The sequence below is a fragment of the Dysidea avara genome, chromosome 8 (genome assembly GCF_963678975.1).
Source record: "Dysidea avara chromosome 8, odDysAvar1.4, whole genome shotgun sequence".
NCBI classification, from domain to species: domain Eukaryota; kingdom Metazoa; phylum Porifera; class Demospongiae; order Dictyoceratida; family Dysideidae; genus Dysidea; species Dysidea avara.
The window spans coordinates 27,388,512-27,411,754 of record NC_089279.1 but is presented as its reverse complement, the minus strand read 5'-3'; the positions used below and the strand labels follow the sequence as shown (position 1 = coordinate 27,411,754).

At 38.1% G+C, this 23,243-nt stretch overlaps 4 protein-coding genes across 14 annotated transcripts; 2 read left to right on the top strand and 2 right to left on the bottom strand.

Annotated features, from left to right (window-relative positions):
• Positions 1-379: 379 nt before the first annotated feature.
• LOC136264287 (uncharacterized) lies at positions 380-11,441 on the bottom strand. Its single transcript, XM_066059001.1, has 7 exons — positions 11,090-11,441; positions 10,567-11,033; positions 9,943-10,225; positions 9,521-9,673; positions 9,276-9,428; positions 2,038-2,188; positions 380-711 (listed from the first exon to the last, which is right to left on the bottom strand). Exons 1-7 carry the CDS (start codon positions 11,330-11,332, stop codon positions 575-577), a joined length of 1,587 nt encoding a protein of 528 aa, XP_065915073.1. The 5' UTR covers positions 11,333-11,441; the 3' UTR covers positions 380-574.
• On the top strand, positions 2,257-8,799 carry LOC136264285 (uncharacterized). Of its 11 annotated transcripts, none has more exons than XM_066058991.1 (23): positions 2,257-2,632; positions 2,683-2,889; positions 2,939-3,010; positions 3,060-3,131; positions 3,181-3,252; positions 3,302-3,373; positions 3,428-3,499; positions 3,548-3,619; positions 3,674-3,745; positions 3,794-3,856; positions 3,909-4,222; positions 4,416-4,471; positions 6,613-6,754; positions 6,803-6,944; positions 7,008-7,129; positions 7,204-7,275; positions 7,328-7,396; positions 7,455-7,496; positions 7,552-7,617; positions 7,673-7,711; positions 7,765-7,794; positions 8,589-8,615; positions 8,669-8,799. In XM_066058991.1, exons 2-23 carry the CDS (start codon positions 2,868-2,870, stop codon positions 8,723-8,725), a joined length of 1,767 nt encoding a protein of 588 aa, XP_065915063.1. In that variant the 5' UTR covers positions 2,257-2,632; positions 2,683-2,867; the 3' UTR covers positions 8,726-8,799. The 11 variants fall into 11 exon arrangements, with proteins under 11 accessions (XP_065915063.1, XP_065915064.1, XP_065915065.1 ...); XM_066058993.1 differs by having other exon boundaries at positions 2,259-2,632; positions 3,210-3,252; positions 7,008-7,156; XM_066058990.1 differs by having other exon boundaries at positions 2,259-2,632; positions 7,008-7,156.
• LOC136264289 (2-(hydroxymethyl)glutarate dehydrogenase-like) lies at positions 11,440-12,474 on the bottom strand. Its single transcript, XM_066059003.1, has one exon. The coding sequence runs from the start codon at positions 12,366-12,368 to the stop codon at positions 11,490-11,492; it is 879 nt and encodes a 292-aa protein (XP_065915075.1). The 5' UTR covers positions 12,369-12,474; the 3' UTR covers positions 11,440-11,489.
• On the top strand, positions 12,426-21,313 carry LOC136264288 (uncharacterized). The gene is made up of 5 exons (XM_066059002.1): positions 12,426-12,540; positions 12,673-12,709; positions 14,849-15,126; positions 16,195-16,356; positions 20,719-21,313. The coding sequence occupies exons 1-5, from the start codon at positions 12,512-12,514 to the stop codon at positions 21,116-21,118; spliced, it is 906 nt and encodes a 301-aa protein (XP_065915074.1). The 5' UTR covers positions 12,426-12,511; the 3' UTR covers positions 21,119-21,313.
• Positions 21,314-23,243: the final 1,930 nt, after the last annotated feature.

The following is a 23,243-nucleotide window of genomic DNA, read 5'->3' as shown; positions in this document are numbered from 1 at the left end:
CACTTTATGTAACAACTTAAAACAGGCTGTAGGACCAGGTGTCTTACAGACCTTCAGCGCTTGTGCTGTAAAGCCTTAATAAATTAAGAATATAATCTTGGCTATCTTATCAGCATTAAAATTAATGCATGAGATATTATACGTACTATAGTAAAGTGTACAGAAACCAAATTATTGATAACCTCTAGCTAATGCTTTAGTTTAAACACTGCATTTGAAAAAAAATCTTTATTGATAACAGCTGAAGTGCCTCACAGTTAATTGATAAGTACATTTGAAACACTCCCAATGTTTAGTCATAGGGATAGTGACGGGGTGTTAAAACATAAAAATCATGAGACTTAATTGAAGTGTCTTGCAAACTATAGGTACTAGGAAGTTCACAGTAGAAACTTCTTAAAATTTCCAGACCTAGCACAGGCTATGTATGTACAGTATAGACAAATAATAGACACTATGGGTATACACACATTTACCATAGTACAGAAATAATACAAAAATATTTGTCAGCTACAAAGTAGCTACTTGGAAAATTCATCGCATTGGTATAATCATTATATGATAGTGTTGAGTCTCATTGCCTCAAATGTTGTTGAACTTTAACTTTGGCATTGTGTAATTGTCGTATGGTCAATGGTTCTGTTAGGATCTTGTCATGTACACCTAGGAAGAATGGTATGAACCTCAGGAATTCGTAAAAATCTATCGTTCCTAAATGAAGGACAAGAACCCATGATATACAGTAATAACACTTTATAACAACTGACAGTACAGTTTTATTGGTCATGCAGAAGCAGTCAATTAAGGAAGCAGTCAATCAGTTTCCATGCAAATACATGGTAACTGATTCTTGCACATAGCCTTTGTAGCTATAGACACAGCTAAACTGAAAGTTTGTACCAAGACTGTACTGTTTTTGTGCATTGAATTAAGTATCTACCATGTAGTATATAGTTACACTTATAAGGCAGCACAACAGAATTGATAACTGAAACTCACAATTATGCGATGCTAAGAACAAATTGGGACCCTAAAAAAAACAACCTGATATATAAATTACTAGCTACATGTTATCAGTTGATAACATTTGCACAAAGCCAGACAACTGCTAAATAATTGCAAATGTAAAGATTTAAAAACCTCTCTACCAAACATGTAGTCAGTGGTTTAGAATGGAGAGACCAACACTGGTCATTGTTTAATTGCAGTCTCAACATGTGCCAAGGAGTGTAAAAATGTATAAGGATGGATTATATACAAATTGCAAAGTGAGTGCATGGCAACACTGTTATGTATTTTGTGGTATGTGAAAGCCAAGCATGCTGCACACAACCACTAAATTGAAATATTTGCATGTATATAGGCTGACCAGCGTTGAGGGTAACCAGTTACTTTGTAACTAAGTTATGTAACTATAGTTACTGTAAAAGTAACTAGTAATAACTAGTAACTTGCAACTAGGAGTAACTGTATGAAAAGTAACTAAGTTACAATAGTTACAAAGCAAAAGAGCACTTCATTTTTATGCTACAGCCACATTAAGCATGCAGAGACTTACTGTGTACCAGGGGCCCATAAGCACCGCAAGACGCTTTGCAGCACTTATGGGCTCCTGTGTGTACTGTTCTTCATGAGTATAGACCTAACTTAGCTGAAATGGTTACAGAATTGTTATTTTCAGGAAGTGTACATATTATTATTATTATAGATTTCTTCTTCCTGGGCTAAATAACAATGTTACAAAAGTAAACAAACATATTTATGAAAGAACTAGTAACTAGATCATTAATTAGTAACTGGGATAAAAGTAACGAGTAACTAGTTATTTTTCTGAAGTAACTACTACACCACCCCAACCCATATTATACTGTGCATTAAGTTGTTTAAACTTGTGCCATTATTGCAAGTACATGCACATTAGCATCATTCCCACTGTACCATTCGTAAAATTTAGTACTGTGACAACAGTAACTGATTGACTCAGTTGACTATATTAAGGCAGTGTAGGTCACACATACATATACCCATATAACATACCACTGTTGTCTTTGTCCATTTTTCTCATTAAGCCTTCCATGAACTCTGGATCGGAACCTTTATCAATACCCATTGAGGCTGACAGTAGTATCATCAGCTCTTCAATGCTAATACTACCATTACCATCCTCATCAAATAATCCAAATAGCTCCTATATAATAGTGACATGTAGTGTTGTAATTACCACTTCGTAAACTACAGGACAGTAACACAGCGAAACTCACTAATAGTTACGAGTTGACACGATTTCCGTACTTGAAACCTGCCATTTCTCGAGACGAGCTAGACGTACGGATACGAAATAAATTTCGTGATACATTGGATACGCCAATCGTATAAGAATCCGTAACTATTACGGTTTGACACGATAATAAAATGGCCGAGACAACTTTGTCTTCACAAAGCCTAGCTAGGAGTCAAGCGAAATAGAAAGCGACAGTTTTGTGATCACTGCCACAAAGAAGTGTCCAAGTCTACGTATTATCGGCACAAGTTAATGCATACAGAAGACTCGGATCTCGAGGAGGACGCAAGTAGAGAACTTCTGGAATTCCCCGAAAATGGAAACGAAGAGGACTTTGTTGAGATATCTAACGTGAGTTATGTGTGAGCGTGAGTTATGTGTGAGCGTGAAATTGGTTGTAGAAAGAAAATTGGAGAGGGATGACACGAAATAAGCGCCATCAAAGAAAATTTATACAACTTGAGTTGTTTGAACCGCTAAAACAGCCAGCTGTACAGTCCAACCAGCTCGGAAATTGGCTAGTCCTAGAGAGTGGAATCAGAAATCCCAGTGGTCAATTCTTCGAGCATTTTGATTAATTAACACAATGACCCATTACAATACTCGAGGTAAGAAGTCAGCACACATAATTTCTACATATCACTACTTCATATACAGGTATGGATGCCAACCGTGGCACACCTCAGGGTTCAGGTCGGACCATTCAATCACGAACTCCACAAGGCCGAGGTAAGAAGTCAGCACACATAATTTCTACATATCACTACTTCATAAACAGGTATGGATGCCAACCATGGCACACCTCAGGGTTCAGGTCGGACCGTTCAATCACAGACTCCACAAGGCCGAGGTAAGAAGTCAGCACACATAATTTCTACATATCACTACTTCATGTACAGGTATGGATGCCAACCGTGGCACACTTCAGGATCCAGGTCGGACCATTCAATCACGGACTCCACAAGGCCGAGGTAAGCAGTCAGCACACATGATTTCTACATATCACTACTTCATATACAGGTATGGATGCCAACCGTGGCACACCTCAGGATCCAGGTCGGACCAGTCAATCACGGACTCCACAAGGCCGAGGTAAGAAGTCAGCACACATAATTTCTACACAATATTATCACTACTTATATTTAGGTATGGATGCCAACCGTGGCACACCTCAGGGACCAGATCACAGCTTTCAATCACAGACTCCACAAGGCCGAGGTAAAAGTCAGCACATGTAATTTCTACATATCACTACTTTATATACAGGTATGGATGCCAACTGTGGCACACTTCAGGATCCAGGTCAGACCATTCAATCACAGACTCCACAAGGCCGAGGTAAGAAGTCAGCACACATAATTTCTACACAATATTATCACTACTTATATCTAGGTATGGATGCCAACCGTGGCACACCTCAGGGACCAGATCACAGCTTTCAATCACAGACTCCACAAGGCCGAGGTGAGAAGTCGCAGACTTAATTTCTGCATATCACTACTTCTCCAATAGATATGGATGCCAACCGTGGCACACCTCAAAGATTAGAGCAACAAATTACTTCAAGGACTCGAGGTGAGAAGGCAACAGGCCAAATTTATTCTGTGTGTTACTTGGGTACCACTAGGTGTGGATAATAGGAACAGTCATTTGGTTGGATTCTATGCGAGATCTAGACAAGAGCAGCATAGTGAACCTGTGACCTCAGCAATTGAGGGGAAACTTGACCAGATGGCTGCTATGATGCAAAGTCAGCAGGAAGCACTATCAAAGTTTGCCATGGACAATCAGGCATTGAGGATGACCGTAGAAGCCTTAAAAGAAGAAGTTGGGTCAATGAGAGAAGAGATAGCAAACTTACAGTCTGCCGGTCAGGAAGGTACCACACCAGACGAAGCACTTGCTAGCTCTAATGATGAACGTCTCGATACCAATTTGAGTGTAAGTACTACAGTATTCATTAACAGTTAATATTAGAGAAGCTTTTATGTAAGTGCTTAAGTATTAGTTGCTGCATCTTACTTGATTGCATTGCCATGTGCAGGTGGATTAATAAACTTTCATTTGTTTATTTACCTTGTGTTGGATTGATACTTCTGCAACCGTTATCATGGCTAACTGATCATATTTGTAGGGAGATGTTAAGAAGCTATATGAAGAATTCGATGCTGATTTTGATTTAGAAGAAAGGTACGAAATAGCAAATGACAACAAATATTGATGTAATTAAACCAGGCGCACGCCCACAGCCAGCCGAAGGCCGGCTGTGGGCGCGCGTCTGGTTTACTGAACTTGTTTCCCGAAAAACGTGTGTGTGTACCTATGTATGTTTGTCTGTACGCACCCACGTGAGCAAACCATTAGCTCAGTGGTAAAAACAGCTTATCCACAACAAGTTAAGGCTAAACAAAGCCTTTAGTGAACCACCGCACTGGTGAGCTTTGGCTTGAAGGTGGTTTCTTTTCCGAGGTTTAAAACCGGCGCAGCAACTCTCCACAGGCTTCGAAATTGGCTTTCCTAGTGGGCTGTTCAGGTGTTCTACAACTGAAAAACGCCGTAGTAGGCCTCATAGGCTCCCAGTAGATGCGTATCTCGCCGTTCTAAAAGTGGGCGTGACCCGTACTTACGCAAACGAAAATGAAGAGCAGCCCGGTGGCTTTAGGGTTTGAGAGATTATATTCGTAGAAGACGCTGTACACTAATAAATTGGGGCAGGTAATGTTGAGTGATAGCTGGTATTAGCTAGTACAGCAAAGAGAACTTAAATTTTAGTGGCAAATTATGGTGAAGTGCATTTGAAATAGTGCTGAAATAACTATTCGATAATTTGCTACTAGCATTATTCGATTCGTTAAAGACTGCCCTTCAAATCGCTGAGCATTGCTCTATTGTTGTCTTGTGTTTGTGATTATATGAGGTGAAGAGCATATAAAGCCAGATCGGATTCGGTAGATTTCAAATTTCACTTTTCTGCAACTCTGCTATTGCATTTTGCCGTATTCTGTGTTTTCAATAATTATTCTACTTAATCATCTTCCTCAACTGTTAGTCATCCATCTCTAAGCAAATAAAAAAATATATGAAGGTTAAATCCTGCTTTAACTTTCACCTGTTAATAGAAAGGTGTCTGCAATAAATTAGGGCTATTAACTTAGAGCGATAGCTGATATTAGCTAGTACAGCAGAAAGAACTGAAGTTTTTGTACCTAACTGCACTTTAAGCACCACGTGACGTGGAGCATTTATTAGAATACACATGGAGTGTGTGTGTGTGTGTGTGTGTGTGTGTGTGTGTGTGTGTGTGTGTGTGTGTGTGTGTGTGTGTGTGTGTGTGTGTGTGTGTGTGTGTGTGTGTGTGTGTGTGTGTGTGTGTGTGTGTGTGTGTGTGTGTGTGTGTGTGTGTGTGTGTGTGTGTGTGTGTGTGTGTGTGTGTGTGTGTGTGTGCCAATAGTTTAAAAAGAGCCCCGGTAACAAGGTATTAGTTTGTTTGCATAACTACTGTAAGTTATTTGCTACTAGAAACTTATTTAATGATGGTTGAAAATGTAGGAAATGTGGTAAGTCTTCACTCCTTAGTATGTATTGCCAATATGGATCTGGTACCGATACCAGTAATATAGGCAGTGATACTACGTAATGTCAGTATTGGTACTTTTCTACTTTAGAGTGATTCTATTTCAAGATCGTCCTGAGAATTGCTGAGCATAGTTTTAGTGTTGTCTCATCTTCGCCTTGTAGGGATATTCAAAGTTTTGCTTATTCTGTAATTCTGCCGTTCCATTATTCCATATTTTGCCTTTTCTCACCTAATTGTTCATTGTCAAGTGACTCAAGTCGTCTTTTCATTGCACTTGAGAACTGCAGAATTTTGGCTCAAATATTTCAAAAGAAATTTACAGTGACCAGCACTGAAGTTTTAAAATAAATCATCTTCCTCTATAATTCAAGGTTGTTTTAAGTAAATTCTGCATCGTGATTTTCTGAATGATTGGGGTTATAATTATGATTGACCAGCCAACATTTTGGCTGCATTGAAGTAAGAGCAATGTCACCAGGTGATATTTGTACCTTCATGAGACTACACCTAATTGAGACTACGGTACGCATAGTATGCTTTAAAGTTTTGTCGCTAATGAGGTACTTAGACCCTTTATTTACATATTACTAAATTGGTCAGCTTTTAGCAACTCCTGCTGTATATACTTTAAAAATTGATGGAACATGTACATATAGTTTTTTTGTTTAAAATCTGGGATTTGCAAGGCATACTGGTATATATTGTTTGAGTCATGTAACGTAGTACACATTACATATTTTATTTACATATATAGATGTTGGTTATTAATATTAGAGGCAGTTCATCGTTACTACGAATCCCGTAGACGGAAGCTAGTTACTGATGTGAGGCCTGACAGGGTGGCTATTAAAGAAGCCAATGACAGGAACACCAAAGTGAGGAGCAGGCAGAAAGCGGTTAGTTTTCTTTGGGTGCATCAATAAATTTCAATATTGTGGAAACAGTTGTATGATCGTCGCAAGAAGCTATGCGCGACGAAAGAAGAAAAGAAAAGATGGAGAGAAATCATACCAGCCTATATGACTGAAGAGAGTGATGACGGTGAAGGCTCTTACAGAACACATTCAACATCGTGGCGATCTACTGGTTAGTTACATTACATGAATGGTATTTCTTACAACAAGGCTGATTTTATGGTCTCCCTGATAGAACTAGAAGACTTCATTCAAGAGCTGGATCAAAGGTGGACAGTGAAAAGTGTATTGAAGAAGCCCAGAGTAGTGTCTACTCCACTAGTGTGTGAGGCCCCGAGGGGAGCTCCAGCTTGGGCAGTGAGAGCACGGTCAATAAGTCCTACTGTGTGTTAACTTATAATTAGTATAGTGTAACAGATGATACATTTTAGGTAACAACTGCTTATCATGATGCACCACAAAATGGTCACCAGTTGCAATCCTCCTATACTGAAGTGGAACAGGTGTGTACACAGCTAAGCTGTATCATTTGTGATTTTATTTTGACCACTACAGGTTGAAGATCCAGCTGTTGCTAGTGGTGGTACAGGTCATGATCAGATGCACGCAGCTTATGATTCTGAGGTACGTACTACGTATGACATAGCAAAAACCTCTTCTGATGGCTATTATCTATTTTCAGAGCCTCACACACTATCCTCTGCCGCAAGATGATTATTCAGATGTATGTGTGTACAGTATAAAAGTTCATATGTTTAGTTTAGCTGCACATTGCAAAGGGCTATTCACCTTCACCGTACTATGCTCGCAACATACAGCCTCCACAAGACCAGTACTATCTTCAGGTAAATTAACCTACAAAATCTTCCGTGTGATGTACCTTAACTGGTTGTATTACAGTTCAGTCAACGACCAGATAACAATGATCATTGCATTAACGTAAGTGTCAAAGTGTCGATTAGGCTTACATTTACATATTATTGATTTTGTAGCACTATGAAGAATCATTGCCATCACAGCAGGTGAGTTGTTTGTGTATAATTTGTCATTACTGTAAATAATAAGCATTGCATACTGAATATTGGGTTATTTCAATGGGATTGCTTTATACACTACCATCATGTTAACGTTTGAGAAGAAAGTTTGTTGATTGATACTTTGGCAATACAACAGCAAATCTAAGGCGTTTTGCTTGAAATGTTAAGATTGAGTTTGTGTGGTAAAAGCTTGGCTACATCCATACATTATTGATATGTGACCAAAAGCACAGCTAGTTTTGCAATTTTCTGAAACTTTTTATAATAACTTCTTGGTTATATATAGAGAAAAACCGATGGCCTGGGATGTCCAAAGTTTTAGCCTTAGTTTTAGAAAACAGCAATAGAGTGAAATAATGAATTTGTACATGTCTACAGTATGTGAAAAATAAGCCACAGAAGGTAACGTTGTGTAATCCATCATAACTCATGAAGGAATTGAAGCAAGCTGCTAGGACTTGGCTCCTTTCTTCCTTATGAAATTGAACACCTAGTAAGGTGTAGTGGCTGGGCGTCCTGCATGGTATTGGAAACCTTACAACTATGAAGGCAGTTGATAGCCCACAAATATGCATCATAAGTTGGCCTATGGGATGTGCCTTGTACAAGTGTAGCCACAACCGTGTTGTTAATCCTTATTGTAGTACCTTTGTAACCATTTTCCACTTATGCTAGCGGTTTGGGTGAATTTAGCAGTAGCTTGAAAGAAACATCCAGCCCGCTATTTGAGACATTGTACAAAATTATATGTATATGCTAAATTATTTATTTTTCTTTAGGGTCAGTATGCAACACCTCCAAATCTTGTAAGTAAATTTTTTGCTGTTGAAATAAGTGGTTATTTGGTGCATATTTCTAGGTACACCAAGTTGATTTGGCTGATCCGGTGGTTGCCATATTTGAAGATTCAGACTAACATTTTATTTCTTTTTAATGCACGGAAAATGTAATATCTAGTATACGGAAAATTTAATATACCTATACGGAAAATGGCTAGTTTTACGGGATCTAGTTTTACTGGGACGAAGTTCAGCATGCTTTGATACTACCGCGACGGTGTTGCTGGGTGTTAATAGAGGACTGCTGATACGGCAAAGGATGCTTTGATACTACCGCGACGGAGGTACTGGGTGTTGATAGAGAGCTACTGTTACGGTGCCAGACAGAATTCCATCTCCAAGAAATGGTCCCACGACGAAGCAAGACGACTGATGATACGAAATCTGATACGAACGCTGTATCCACTCGTAACCAATCCACGACGGTATGTTATACGTACAAGGACAAGGTCGTCATAGACTACCAGTTTCGCTGTGGTAAGCTGTCAATGGTATACCAGTGTACAGCTAAATGATAAAACATAACAAACAAATTGCATTGAAGTTTACAATTTTAGTGGTCTGTATATACGTACATAGAATCCTATTTAGACGTATGACACAATACAGTGTGTTAGTGTTACATACTTTGTATTGTTGCAGGTGTTGACTGAGTTGTGCTAGGTCCAGATCTAGTGGCTCATCAGCTGTTCTCTTCTTGCCCAGTATTTTATCATTTAGTGAAGCCACTGCAATGAATTCCTCCAGTTCTATACTGTTGCTGTTATCCAAGTCAAACAACTGAAAAAAGAAACAGTGCATCATATCTTTGATTGTTACATATTGTATTCTATAGGTATGTTCTATTAGAGTATATTATAAGATTCACTTACAGACATGATAAACTCGATGTCTGCATCAGAGGCAGCACCAAATAGAGTAGCCTTTAGCTCATCAAGAGTTATACTGCCACTACCATCAATGTCTAGTTCTTGGAACTTCATTCGATATATTTCTATCAAGTCTTCGTCAACGATATCATCCAACTAAGAAACGAGAAAAGAATATTATGATGAATGAATGGATGCACGCTAGTGGAAATGTGAATGTGTACACCAAAATGCATATGCATAGCTACATGCTTGGTACACACATAAGATGTGTGCACATGCGTGTGCTCTATAGTTAGTCTATCCATTTGTTATGGAGCCAGAGACAAATGACATGTCTCACTTAAGATAATTATTTTGTTCTGTGTGTTTGTATGTGTGTATGCACAATATGTATACATGCAGCATGCTAGCAATTATCTTACCACATTAGGGTCAGTTGATTTAAAGTCAGTAATAAAAGTATTGGAAGGCACAGGTGAAGATGTTAGAGTGATAGAAATTTTCTTCTCAACTGGAGTTGGTGCCACCAATGTTTCACCATCATCTTTACTATCATGATCACTCTCTTTACTCTCTGCTTCACTGTCACTGTCATCCAACTTGGACACATCCATCTGTTTGTCATCATCTTCACTTTCTTGTAGAGCAGTTAGTTTGTCCTCCAACATCTCTCTGTGTTTAGAATTCACAGCTTTCTTCTGACTACTGTAATCAAATAATCATTGATTTAGCGGTAACTTGTTTAGTACATGTAATAAATGTGGTATAGGTCACAAAGGTGCAAAAAATGATTACAGGTAAATGAAACTAACAACTAAGGCTTTAATGATTGTGTTGACATAGTGAGTGCATTATATCCATTAATTTTGTTGATGTCACTATAGAACCTGACATGGTGGCCACCAGACTTATATACGAGTAGCACATTTATTTATTACAGCCGACCTAGGCCAAAAAACTTTGGCTACCACACACAGGTTCAACTGGAAATCCCTGATAATTTTTTTCAGTGGATACCAGTGACTAGTAAATTATTTTACAATTACCTCATTCCTTTTCCATAATACAATTCAGCATTGGCTGACAGACTTAGTTTTTTCAGCCTCAGTAGCTCTTCTTCAGGGACTGCATATCGATCTTTCAGACTCATCACTTTCCCACTCATGTAGTATCCATGATTGAGTCTGTGTGGGATTATCTCTGATTGCAACTTCAACAGCCGACTGTGTTCCAAGTTGTACTTGCCTTCGACTAAATGTTCGTGAAGTTTATTCTGTTTCTTTTCACGGTGTAAATCCAGAAGTGAATCTGATCTTAATCGAGTTCGTTTGGGAATTGGAACGTACCTGTCTGAACACAGTGGTACATTTTTCACTCCTTGGTTGTTAATGTTGTATTGTCTCTTTAAGTACAGTACTGGAAGGGGCACTGACTTGACTTTAGTAGTGGATAGAAATGGAGTACCACACTTGCCATGCTCATGAAATGGAGATGATATATCTTGTAGTGGGACCTGTTAATTAGATTTTGTCATTTAAACGCTTGTCTACCCTGTCTAGCTATAGCTACCTGCATTGATGGAGAAATATCTTTCGCTACCATGGCTTGTCGCTGGCTTTCTGGCCTACTATGCACATATGCAAGCAGCGGAGTGTCTTTGCCTTCTCTTAAATCTCGACGATCACTGCTACCTCGTTTCTTCCGTTTGGATTGCCCGGCTGGGAACGAAGTGACTTGCTTGATGGGCGTGGCAATCATCGGGATAGTGTACTCCCTAAAGCTGGTACTACTAGCGTCCATTGCCGCCATCATAATACTGATCCTTTCACAGTCTCAACATCATCAGTTTTGCATACGTTTCCGTTAAACAATGTAAACAAACATTCCTAAGCAACAGCCCATACGATTCGGCACGCCCATTAAAAATTGTAATTGTAAATATAGTAAAGTATTTACAGAAATAAACATTTCATTCTTCAATACACGCCTGAGACCACTTCTCTAGCAGTTTTATCATTTCCAAATGATCTGCAGTTGGTCCTGTGTACTCGATAGCTTGTTCAACCAAACTAAGTTGTTCACCCATCATTCTTGCTGGGACATCTGCTTCCTTCAGTATGCGACAGGCTGTAGCTAAATCCTTCTTTAACAAATCAAGAGAAAATCCATAATCAAATGTCCTGGGTATTACGTGGTCAGGATAACGTTGCATAGTAGCCCAGCTTCTCCCAGATGATGAGTTGATGGCTTCCAGTGCTCGCGATGGTGACACTCCTAACTTCTTGAGAGCAAGCAACCCTTCTGCTGCGCTCCAAATACCAATTGCCAACAATGCATTGTTGATTGCTTTAACAGCATGACCTGTTCCTGATGGGCCAATGTACACTATTTTACGTGCAAATGTTTCTAAGATCACTTTACATTGATCAAATGCTTGTACATCTCCACCAACCATTGTAGTTAAGTGTCCCTTTTGTGCACCCAACGGACCACCAGAGACCGCACAATCAAGAAAATGCCTTGAATTTGATACACTGTGTTCTGACAGAGATTTACTGATGGATGGGTCACCAGATGTACAGTCTATCCAAACAGAGTCTTTAATCAGAGCATGCTGAATATCATTATAAATTTGTCGGACTACATCAGAATTTGGCAGACAGGTAACAATGACATTAGCCTCTCTGACAGCCTCACTAGCACCAGTAGCCATCTTGAAATCATGGTCTGAAGTTCTTGGTGGGTGTAATGCCCAACAGGAGCTTGGAAACTTGGCAGCTACACGCCTGTACAATGGAAGGCCCATCTGGCCCAAACCAATAAAGCCTACCTTCAAGCTACCAGCCATAACACACCAGCTGAAGTCTTCTGGCTGCTCTGTCAACTGGCGTTTCTGCCTCAGTCCAGCTCACGTGGCGCTTGCATCTAGGGGATCGCTAATTAGAGTTGTAAACAAAGTACCGATACAAAGAGAAGTGCAATTTTGTAGTGATGCCTACTAAGAAAAAGAAGAAGCCAAAGTGAGTAATTACACGTAATGTGTTACCAGTACCTACGCTCATATCTTATTCTCCAACTGTATGTGTCATGTCGGCTTTCTCTCTGCTCACCTCCGACGATAATTCTGTCATTTCCCTCACTGCTCGACACAGGAAAGCCACAAAGGAGCTAGCTAGTGCAGCCGCAGCAGTAAGTATATGTGTGGGGTTCGTACCTAATATGCGTGAGATATTGCAGTTTAGTTTTGTCTTGGAGTAGCTTATCTTTGGACATATGAGGGCACCTAGGGTTTTGGTAGTCTGGCGCCGCCCGCCTCTTCGCAAAAAGTAAGGGTCTGGGGAAATACAAATACCAAAAGGAATTCAATTAGACAGCGCAGTTACTGCTTGTGATGTCAGGTGATTGCCCTTCAATTCGAACAAATGCATTGCGTTGCTAAGGCGATTTATGTGTGAACGTCATTGGCATGCATTAATTGGCTACTACTGAATCTGGGCGGTAGAAATGATTTAGCATTTGTATTTCACCAGACCCTTACTTTTTGTGAAGAGGCAGGTGGCACCAGACTAGGGTTTTGGTTTGGTCCCAAGGTAGGATCCACGACACAATAAATCGATATCTTCCAATCAACTACCTAACTGTTGTCATGTGTTAGGCTAAGAATAACACCAGTGTGGTAGCCAAGTTTGTCACTTCTAGTAGAAAACGATAGAAATATCTTAAAACCATGTGATTTTTTGCTGCAACAGTTCGTAAGGTTCTTCATATGCTACTGTATTCACCCTCCACATTGTTCAAGTAGTTTATTATCAAATCAAAGTATTGGTGGTTTGATTTTATTGGTTAATTTCTGGTGGCAGCACGATCTGTGCGGCTTTTGACAGCAAACAAAACGTTTTTTCCTCTGGAATATAGCAGCAACTGCACCATGGGCCAGTAATAACCAATAGTCCTTGCATGCGGAGTATGGTTATAAAATTGAAGCTTGGTAGCCATCTGGCTGAGCCATCTACTGTGTAGAGGGAAACTTTGGTGGGAGAAAACTTTGGCGAATTTGGCAATTAGCTACAAATTCAACCCACGAATTACTCGTAGTGCCTGATTTATAGCTAAAGATTTAGCTTGAATTTGCCAAAGTTTGTTTCTCCAAATACAATTTAGCTGGCTATTCGCCAAAGTTTACCCCCGCCAAAGTTTCCCTCTATACCATATAAGCTGAGATTTGGCCAAAACGATGCAATTTTTGCAAACAAATACCAGAATGAGTGATGAATCAGTGAAACATTCTCCAATACCAAGGATACAACACTTATAAATACCTAACAATACGGCTATCTCATCCAGTAAACGCATAGAGCAATCCAATGCATGAAATAGGCACTCACGTGATTGAAATTACTTCATTTCTGAAAAGGAACCTTACATTTGTAGTATGCTCCTTTTGTAAACATTTGTGTTAATTGTTCACTCAGATATGGTCTGGGCCAGCATAGGTGAGTCTTATACTGTGATGGGATCATAGGGTAAGTCGTAGATTGCTGGCCTAATTGATATGTGGACCTAATGCATACAAACTTATTGTAATTTGATTTCAAGTGATTTTAAGGTCATCGGAATGGAGTATAGATTGTCTGTGATTTGAATTTCGATAGCATGAGTTCTGATTTCGTGCATTGGATTGCTCTCCAATTACTGGCTGTATTGTTAGGTATTCATAAGTGTTGTATCCTTGGTATTGGAGACTGTTTCACTGATTCTGTGATTCATCTGGTATTTGTTTGCAAAAATCGCATTGTTTTGGCCAAATTTCAGTATATAGATGGCTCAGCCAGATGGCTAACAAGCTCCGATTTTAACCATACTCAGCATGCAGGTAGTACTGACCCACAGCGCAGTTGTTGTTCTGCTTGTCCTGCGCTCCAGAGGAAGAAACTTTTCATTTATCATCAAAAGGCTGCACAGATCGTGGTGTCAACAAAACTAACCAATAAAATAAACCACTGATACTTTGAGTTAATAATAGACTACTTGAACAATGAATATAGTGGCATACAAAGAACCCACGAATCACTGCAACAAAAAATCATGTGATTTTAAGTGTTTTTCTACTAGAAGAAAGTGACAAACTAGGCTGCCATGCTGGTGCTATTTAAGTTACACTCACATGGCAATAGTTAGGTAGTTGATTTGACTTTTTGCATTGCGTAGGTGTCCACATTATGTGTTCCCCTTTACAAGCTTCAGTACAGCTTTCTTGTGGGGATAATTGATTAGTTTTAATAGTGATTAGTGACCAAAAGTAGTTTTACTTTCCTCATAATTCAATAGAACAAGAAACAAACTGATACACCTGAGGAAGTGTTGCAGTTATTTTTACATCGTGTGAGAGTATGGATGGACAGTAACTACAGTCGAGTGGTTGATGTATTTCGTTGCTTTGATCTTGATGGAGATGGTTTCCTATCCCATGAAGAGTTCACTATTGGAATGAGGGAGTTAAATGCTCCCTTGACTGTGGCCGAGATCAACATGCTGCTTGATTTAATGGATAGGGACCATGATGGACAAATTGACCTCATGGAATTTGAACATGTATTTAGGGGAGGGTAAGTCTGTGTATGTAATCAATACAATTCATGATGCCATCAAGTACTTGTGTGTACACTTTAGGCCACTATGCTGAAATACTCTAATAGAACAGTCACCATTGTGTTTGTCAAATCAAAGTATGGAATATAGATGCAAGGGCACCAAAGTAGTATAATTTAGTGGTAGTTGCTACATCAGTATAGTGATTTTCTCAGTGTAACCATAGATAACCTATGCGTTCCTAAAGGATTGGAAACGCCCGTTGTACATTCGGAAATTTGTTGAAATGTACTAAGTGGTTGTTTGGCCTTCTCTTGCTTGTTTGAAGGTGTGGACATTCCTTTTACATTGTTTATTGTGTTGCGTTGTGTACTGAACAAGAACACAGCATGTCTGTGGACATTGGGAGAAATATTGGTGACAATGGCAGGTACACACCAGCTAATATTTCAGCACCAGTACTATTAGCCAACTTCTCGTCACCGCATTTACACAACCAAAGAAATGTGTGATACATTTTATGCCACAGTACTTCTCAGCTTGAGCTAAACAATTGCACAAAGTAGTGCCTGTTTTCTGACGTACAGTGGAAATACACAGCAAAACAGTGAAATATAGCTATATAGCCTAATACACTCTACCTGCTACAAGTGGTGTAAACAGCAGCAAAGAAACAACACTGTACTTTCTGTTTCTTCAGGAAATTTGCACAACCATTTTGAAACACCATATTTCACCTTTGAACCTGAATTTTCTTACTGTCCAGCCTCCAATTAGTGTAGGTGGTAACTAACCCAGCTGTAAACAACAAACACTAATTTGGCGGTTTACAAGAACAGCGAAATCTTCCACCTGTCTAGGCCATAAACTCTACAGGTGTTTCTAATCCATGGTTCGTATATTATCTAAGAGCACCATGTCTCAACCCTCAAATCATCAATACCTAAACCTGAAAAACACATCAAACATTTTCTGAAACTAGCACATCACATTGTTTGTCATTCTTGTTTAATTGATCAGTAAATTTAGGCCTGTTTTTCTATAACTAAACACTACACATTAATTCTATTAATTTCTATCTGTAGAGGAAAGAGCGACACAGAAGATGAACTGGATGCAATGCTCACTAGTACCCATACAGTGTTGATACAGGAGAGAATGAGACAACTAATGGAGTCAAATCGATCAGAAAAATGTCCAAACTGTGAAATTGGCCTGCCCAAGTTTATAACTGAGAAAGACCCCATGTATGTTTAATATGTAGTATTGTATAGGGCTAAGAACTAGGTGGATAAACTATTGAAATGGGAGGAAAAAAGAGGGATATATGGCCCTGTATGGGTGACTCAGTAACCTGAACACCACAGTAGCTTTAAAAGAAAAGAAATGTTATATTCCTACTTCAATACATACTGAATCGATACTGTAGACAAAAATACTCTAATTGAACAGTCATTTTACATCCATTGTGTTTGGAGTTGGTAATTGTGAAAGTGGGGCACATATGAAAGTATATCTCTTGTGAAAAGAGCATCTATTTTGTAGACTCTGTACATTCACTTGGAGAAATTAAAGTTAACCATTTACACTCCCTGCTTCACAGGCTTGCTGTTAGCCTCCTTGCAGGTCCCTAGAGGGATAGTTGTCATTAAATATATACTTGTTAAGTGCATACGCTTGTGGATTCTGAAAGCAGAACATTGTTTGTGTCTGCCACATTTTCCAGAGCACTTTGTTTCAGACAAGGAAACAGCAGTAGGTGTAGTTATTGTTACTATAGGTGGTAGCGTTTGATAGACACATGCCTGGTGGGACATCGAATATATTTTGACACTTCTGGTGTGCACTGACAGTTTTGTTCTATGTAGCATGAGCTTACAGTAGTGATTTAAATGATATTTTCTATGTGTGCTTAACTGGTAATAATATGCCCTGTTAACTTTTTTGTCTACTTACTCCAGACCACAACTGGTAATGTTCTTGAACATTCTAGAAGTTTCAGTAATGTAAAGGGAATTCTCTAGGTTGTTTTAATATTCTAGAACACTCCACAGAATTTCATCACATTTCGGATTTTTCTAGAAGTATAACTAATGAAAGATGGCTTCATTATAATTTTGACTGTTCTAATAGAGTAATATTAAATGTGTGTACACCTCTTGTTTCTTAAAATACCCTACAGACGTAATCAAATGCTGGTAGATTACCAATCAGTACGCATGCAATTGCTCTATTTGATCTGTATTGGTGATGTTTGTGTGACTAATAACTAAATTTATCAATGCCATGTACCATATGGCTATGATATGTAATCTTTAATTCACCTTCATTTGTTAAATATTTGCTTGTGTATTTAGTATAAGTAAGATATACGAAATTGTGATTGTACAGGCAGGTAGAACACAAGCTTACTAATACCTGTGTATACTCTAATAGAACATTCAGTACAGATTATAGTCACTGTTCTCATTACACTGCTTGGTTTCAATCATTTACATTTATGTTAATTGTCTTTAAATTACTTTTCAAAAGTTCCAATGAGTCAACTGCATGGCATTGCACTGAGCTACTGAATTGATCACATCATGCATTAGCAGTTACAATCAAAAAATAGCTTCCACATACCATTTCAAATCATATATTTCCTTGTGGGAGCATGCCCTCATACTCCTAGCTTGACATGCAGCTGAATATCACATGAAAGAGATAATCTCCGACTTAAATATCACATCAGATCAATAAAAGTATAGTGTGCATGACTATGACCTCTGTTGCAGTTCATGGATTGCCTGACCTCTAAAAATATCTTCAGAGTAAGTCAGCCTTTTGTGCTGAGTGAAATTAAACTAGTCTAATGATTGAAGCATGGTATACTGTAGCATTAACTAAGCTGGAGCATTACTTATGACATGTGGAAAAATGCTCAGAGTCTTCTGAAACAGTTTCTTCCATCCAACCAGTTAACCAAGCTTGAAATTGTTTGTGAATCAGTTGAGTCAGACCCTCTCAATTAGGTCAATGTATAAACTTTGCCTCGGTAAAAATTTTTTTCTAGCTATGCTACTATACACACTCATAAAGGAAAAGTATAATGGAGCATTCTAATTTTTAGCAAAAGTAGTACTCTGTTAAGTAGAATACATGAGACGAGATGAAATACTCTAATTGAACAGTCATTTTCATTCAATGATAGGTGGATCATTATGAAATAATTGAATCTCAATTATGATATTTTATGGGTACTGTAGTAAATAAAATCAATTCCATGGTACTACAAATATCATGAATATTAATTGAGTTAGTCCCTATAATCTACTTGGTATCAAAGCGCATACTGAACAATACTCATTTCCTATAATGAAGAACTGTGTGTCTGAGCTGAATTGCTGACTTAATAGCTAGTTCTGTTGGATGTTACACATCTCCATCATTACACAACTGAACATGGCTAGTTTACTAACTCAATCCTCTAGTTGACAATCAAGGAGACTATACTTGTTTACCTGTGTTAATATTGCTCTTCTCACCATTTCATCTAAACTGTATCTGTAATTTTTTTTTTTGTGGTATATTCTTAAGCATTTTATTGAATAAAATTAAAATCCATAAAATTAATATGAGCTTATGAAAAATTCATGAACTCTGTACTGCAAATGAAAGTTTGCAATAGGCATTTAATTGTTAATTAATTAGTATTTTATTTCTTATTGATCATTTATTTATCTTTTAACATTTTACCTTTTTGTAAAAACCACAATCAATATGAGCCAAAACATGACCTCAATAATGATATAACATTATTAATGGAGGTCATGGAAGCACGTGCACTGCACTGCACGGTAGGACCCATTTGACAATATGGCCATTAAGTAAAAAAGAAGCAATCTCACAATATAAAGTAGTATGAATCTTCATTTACCTCCTCCTTTTTAGCAGTGAATATATTTTATTGTTAAGGTGGCTCGGAACAGTTTTAACATGGCTTCCCTGTGAAGTTTGTAATCACTGCTACTAGCAAACCGTGGGCATAAAGGAGCCTTTTCTAACAGAATTCAATAAAACATTTGATTCTCTACCCTTCAAAACAAACCGGGGCTTTCTAGGATGCGTGTAATGCGAGATTCGATTTTAGGCCTTCAGAAGAAACTCTTCCTTCGCATAGGGCTTAACGGCGCTGGATTTACTGTTAGACACTATTTACCTAATTACCTACCATCGTGCGGAGCTACTTTTGCCATCAAGACTTTAGTTCAATCGATACTTCTACCAACGCCACATGAAGATTCGAAGTGGTTTTTTATAAAATTCGTCTCGACCAGGTGGAAGTGAATTTTAAAAATCGGCTTCCGCACAAATGTTCTTTATTTACTGCTTATTACCCATATAAAATTCAACAGTCGTATCTTTAAAACCCGGCTGGCAGTTTCCTTTTGTTATGGCACCTGTAACAATAGCGCACGGCGCGCACAAATTAAGTACCCGTATGCAAGCAATAATCGACAGTATGCGGAAAAGTTGTTTATTGCGCGAAGAATTTGGGCTAAGGAACAGCTTAGAAAGATTGAAGAACAGCAAGAAACACTAGTCTAATTCATGGTGAATACTTTACAGATTGTTTGTGGCTTTTACAAGGCTGTTTGTGGCTCAACCACAAAATCCATCATGCGACGGCTTATGCAACATTGTGGTAGCCATATAAAAACTGTTCCGAGCCACCTTAATACATACAATACAGTTGGTTTGCTTATGGGTTCAAGTACTTTTGTACTTGAAGTTAGTTGGTTTCTGTGGACCAAAGGTATCAGGGTTCAAGTACTTTTGTATAAACCACTTTTGTGTGAGTAATAAAAATTTGTTGGCTTTTGTAGACCAAGACAAGGCTATCAGGTTTCATGGTTCAAGTACCAATAAGCCATACTACTTAACATTCATTTTATAATTTTATGAGCCAGCGTGTTTCACACACACCAAAGTTCAACCTTCTTACACAGTACGTTCATGTTAAACTGTATAGCCAAGTTGTGAAAATGTGTAGCCTTCAATAAACCAGAGTTGTGAATCAAATGTGGCTGTAGCCATTTCTTGGCTGCCAACTTCGATTTCACGACATTTTAAGCACCAAAGCTGCACCTTTTTTTTAGAGCTTGGTTGTTTTGGTATGGATATCACTTTTATATTTGCTATACCCCTTGGTCTCTGATGTATCTCATTTGATACTTCTAACAATCGTTTTTATCTTACATCTTAATAGGTCACAATTACAACCACACTAAGGTCATTGACCTTATATCTGTCACCTTTGTTAAATATATTACAGAAGTGATAATGATAACAGGATAAGTTAAGGGAGAGCCTACAGTACAATAAATTTGATGACAAATTTGCACTCCGCTCGTTATTGTCTAGTCAAGGTCTAAACTCGGGCCTAAACTGTGGTATCCTTTAACCAGTAGCGGAAGAAATATTAAGCTTTAAATTAAGTGAACAAATCAAAAATATAAGTGAAGAGTCTCTGTTTAGGCAAATTTACCATTAAAATTGTGAGTTTGATTAGCAGAGTTGATATCAGTCAATTCAACGTGTGTTTGTTATGTATAATATCTTAACAGGTTTGTCAATGTCCACATGGTACTGGCACCATTTCAACACACTGTCAATCATCCTGGTCACTTCACAACAACAGTTACCACTTCAACAACCATACACAGCCTCAAGGAAATCATCAGAGAACATTTGGGATATTCAACACATCAAGTGGTAGCGATTTTTACTGAGTCAAGTTGTCAACATTCTAGTTTCTTGGCACCTCAATACACCCTTGAGAAGTATGGGATTAAAGGGTCTAAGAACAAGAGACAAGCTCGTCGAGAGTTGTATTATGACTTTGGTACCGAGTTTAATGATTGTCCGGTGCTAATGGCTGAAAATGGAATGAGGAATGTGGATGTGGCATTACCATCGGGTGATAGTTTACAATCTAGAACTCCAGTACATACAAAACAGAAATGACAATCAGAACATGTCAACTTCACTGCAATTCTTTCCACCCATTTCTTCTTTTACATGTCATAATTACTAGTACATGTTGTCATGTGATGGTTTGTGTACTGCTGGTAGTGAAAAGGTCACAGTTTTGTAAAATGTAGTATTGTTTATTGGAACTAAAAACTCTTGTGTATTTGCAGTATAACTGTGCAAAAAAAAAAAAAACCTAGCAAGTAGCAATCTTAAAAGCTATAATTACAATCCTTCAACACCAGTATCATACAGTACAATAGTACTATATAGTAGACCTGTGCACCTACAAAATTTTGATCACTGGTTTATTGGTCGGTCACCAAGGTGCTGCTAAAACGAACTACTTAGCTTTTATTTGAAGTCAATAGGTGATTGCATTCCAAAGTTATGATCATTTATATTAACCATGATATTCTATGAATTACTTGCCCATTAGTATTTACACCCCAAGGGCAAAGAATTTTATGACTAACAAAAATGATCACAACTTTGTAGTGGAATGAGATACAAACTTCAAACAAAAGTCAATATAGTTCTTAGATCAACACCTTTAATTTGATACCATGTTTTAACGGTGTAAAATAAAGCCTCAGGGAGATAAATGCAAAAATGATTCATTTTCAGTGAAAAAATGGCTCTAGAGGTCACCAAAGGTCAGATCTGTGATGGCTCTATATCAAAAAACATTTATCATGAGGAACACAATTTGTGTGGAAAGTTTCATAATTGTATCACAAAGTGCACGAAAGGCCATTTTTTGGTGCTATGCCACTCTACTATTTGGTTATTTGGTGAAAGTGAACATCACTACTGTATAGTAGGGACCACAAAGGTGTGTGTGGTCTACGAAAAAAAATCTCCCAAAAACCAGCCTCACTTTTTCCCTGATGATGAAGCAGGTAAAACTAAGCCCAAACAAGCCTTCAGATCAACCCAAAATGCTTTCAACAAGTTGCTATGGATTTAAAAAAAAAATTATTTAATGGAATTTTCTACTAACTGACTGACTGATGCCTTCAGATAAGCATAACTTGATAATGGCTAAGGCTATGGGCTTGATTTTTTCACTGTTTGATGTCGCTTCAGCCCGAGAGGTGCCTTTTGGCATACCGCAGTATGTACAATGCATTCTTCATGGACTTACCAGTGTGGACAATTTTCCGTTATGAAGGGAAGCCATCATGTGCTACCGTCAAATCGACACCTTTCACTGTCCGCCAAGATGAATGGGACACAAAATATTTTTCATATCATTTATTATTAAACAGCAGGACTCTCCAGGGGATAATGCTGATGTGCAGAACAATTACAATCATAGTAGCTACTTTAATTGCAGAGATACTTTTTGAACAGTTCTTGATTCATAATGCTGTGCAACGGGTTGAACATAGCTGACAACAAAGTGTAATGGATACTTCACTTTTCAGACGATAATTGGTAGCTGGAGCATGCGGAGCCATTTATTTCTTTTGATGCGGTACGTATGGGTTCACCAGTCATAATAATTTTATTTTACAAAAAAGGTTAACAAAAAATTGGAATTTTCAACTAGAGTAGGGACCATAGCACATCGATAAAAGTACTGAAACAAGCTGGAGTAGCACATGATATTAAATCACAGTAAAACATTTATATCCCTACTGACTGTGCTCGTTAATGTAAATGCACAGTAGGGATATAACACTTCTTATTGTTTTACTGTGATTTAATATCGCTCCAGCTTGTTTCAGTACTTTTATCGATGTGCTATGGTCCCTACTCTAGTTGAAAATTCCAAATGTTTTGTGTACTTGTAGTAATTTTGTATCTTTCCATATGTTATACTGCTAATATGTGGTTGTGACACACCTAACTAGCTTGCACCTTGTGGTGGGCAAACAGTAACTTCATCACAACTAAATAGATACCACACTACGTACTAATAGATGTTTTTTTTAAATTACGACTGTCAAGTAACATTATCTCTATTCCAGTGTTATACAGTAGATCAAATTGTCAACAGTTTGCCCATAGATAATAGACACCTCTGCCATATATCCCATAAGTGTTGTTATAGGAGACAAACCCTGGATATCCAGACTGGTGATATTTATAGCAGTGTTATATATAAGGCAAC

Excerpts from the sequence above, each read along its gene's own strand:
- LOC136264287 (XM_066059001.1), bottom strand. The coding sequence starts at position 11,332 with ATGATGGCGGCAATGGACGCTAGTAGTACCAGCTTTAGGGAGTACACT. Across the intron at positions 11,034-11,089 it reads ATATTTCTCCATCAATGCAG|GTCCCACTACAAGATATATC; the intron begins GTAGCTATAGCT and ends TCTAATTAACAG. Across the intron at positions 712-2,037 it reads AATGGACAAAGACAACAGTG|GAACGATAGATTTTTACGAA; the intron begins GTATGTTATATG and ends TCCTTCATTTAG.
- LOC136264288 (XM_066059002.1), top strand. The coding sequence starts at position 12,512 with ATGCCTACTAAGAAAAAGAAGAAGCCAAA. Across the intron at positions 12,541-12,672 it reads AAGAAAAAGAAGAAGCCAAA|GAAAGCCACAAAGGAGCTAG; the intron begins GTGAGTAATTAC and ends TGCTCGACACAG. Across the intron at positions 16,357-20,718 it reads ATAACTGAGAAAGACCCCAT|GTTTGTCAATGTCCACATGG; the intron begins GTATGTTTAATA and ends ATATCTTAACAG.
- LOC136264289 (XM_066059003.1), bottom strand. The coding sequence starts at position 12,368 with ATGGCTGGTAGCTTGAAGGTAGGCTTTATTGGTTTGGGCCAGATGGGC.
- LOC136264285 (XM_066058990.1), top strand. The coding sequence starts at position 2,868 with ATGACCCATTACAATACTCGAG. Across the intron at positions 6,755-6,802 it reads TGAGGAGCAGGCAGAAAGCG|TTGTATGATCGTCGCAAGAA; the intron begins GTTAGTTTTCTT and ends TTGTGGAAACAG. Across the intron at positions 7,157-7,203 it reads CACGGTCAATAAGTCCTACT|GTAACAACTGCTTATCATGA; the intron begins GTGTGTTAACTT and ends GATACATTTTAG.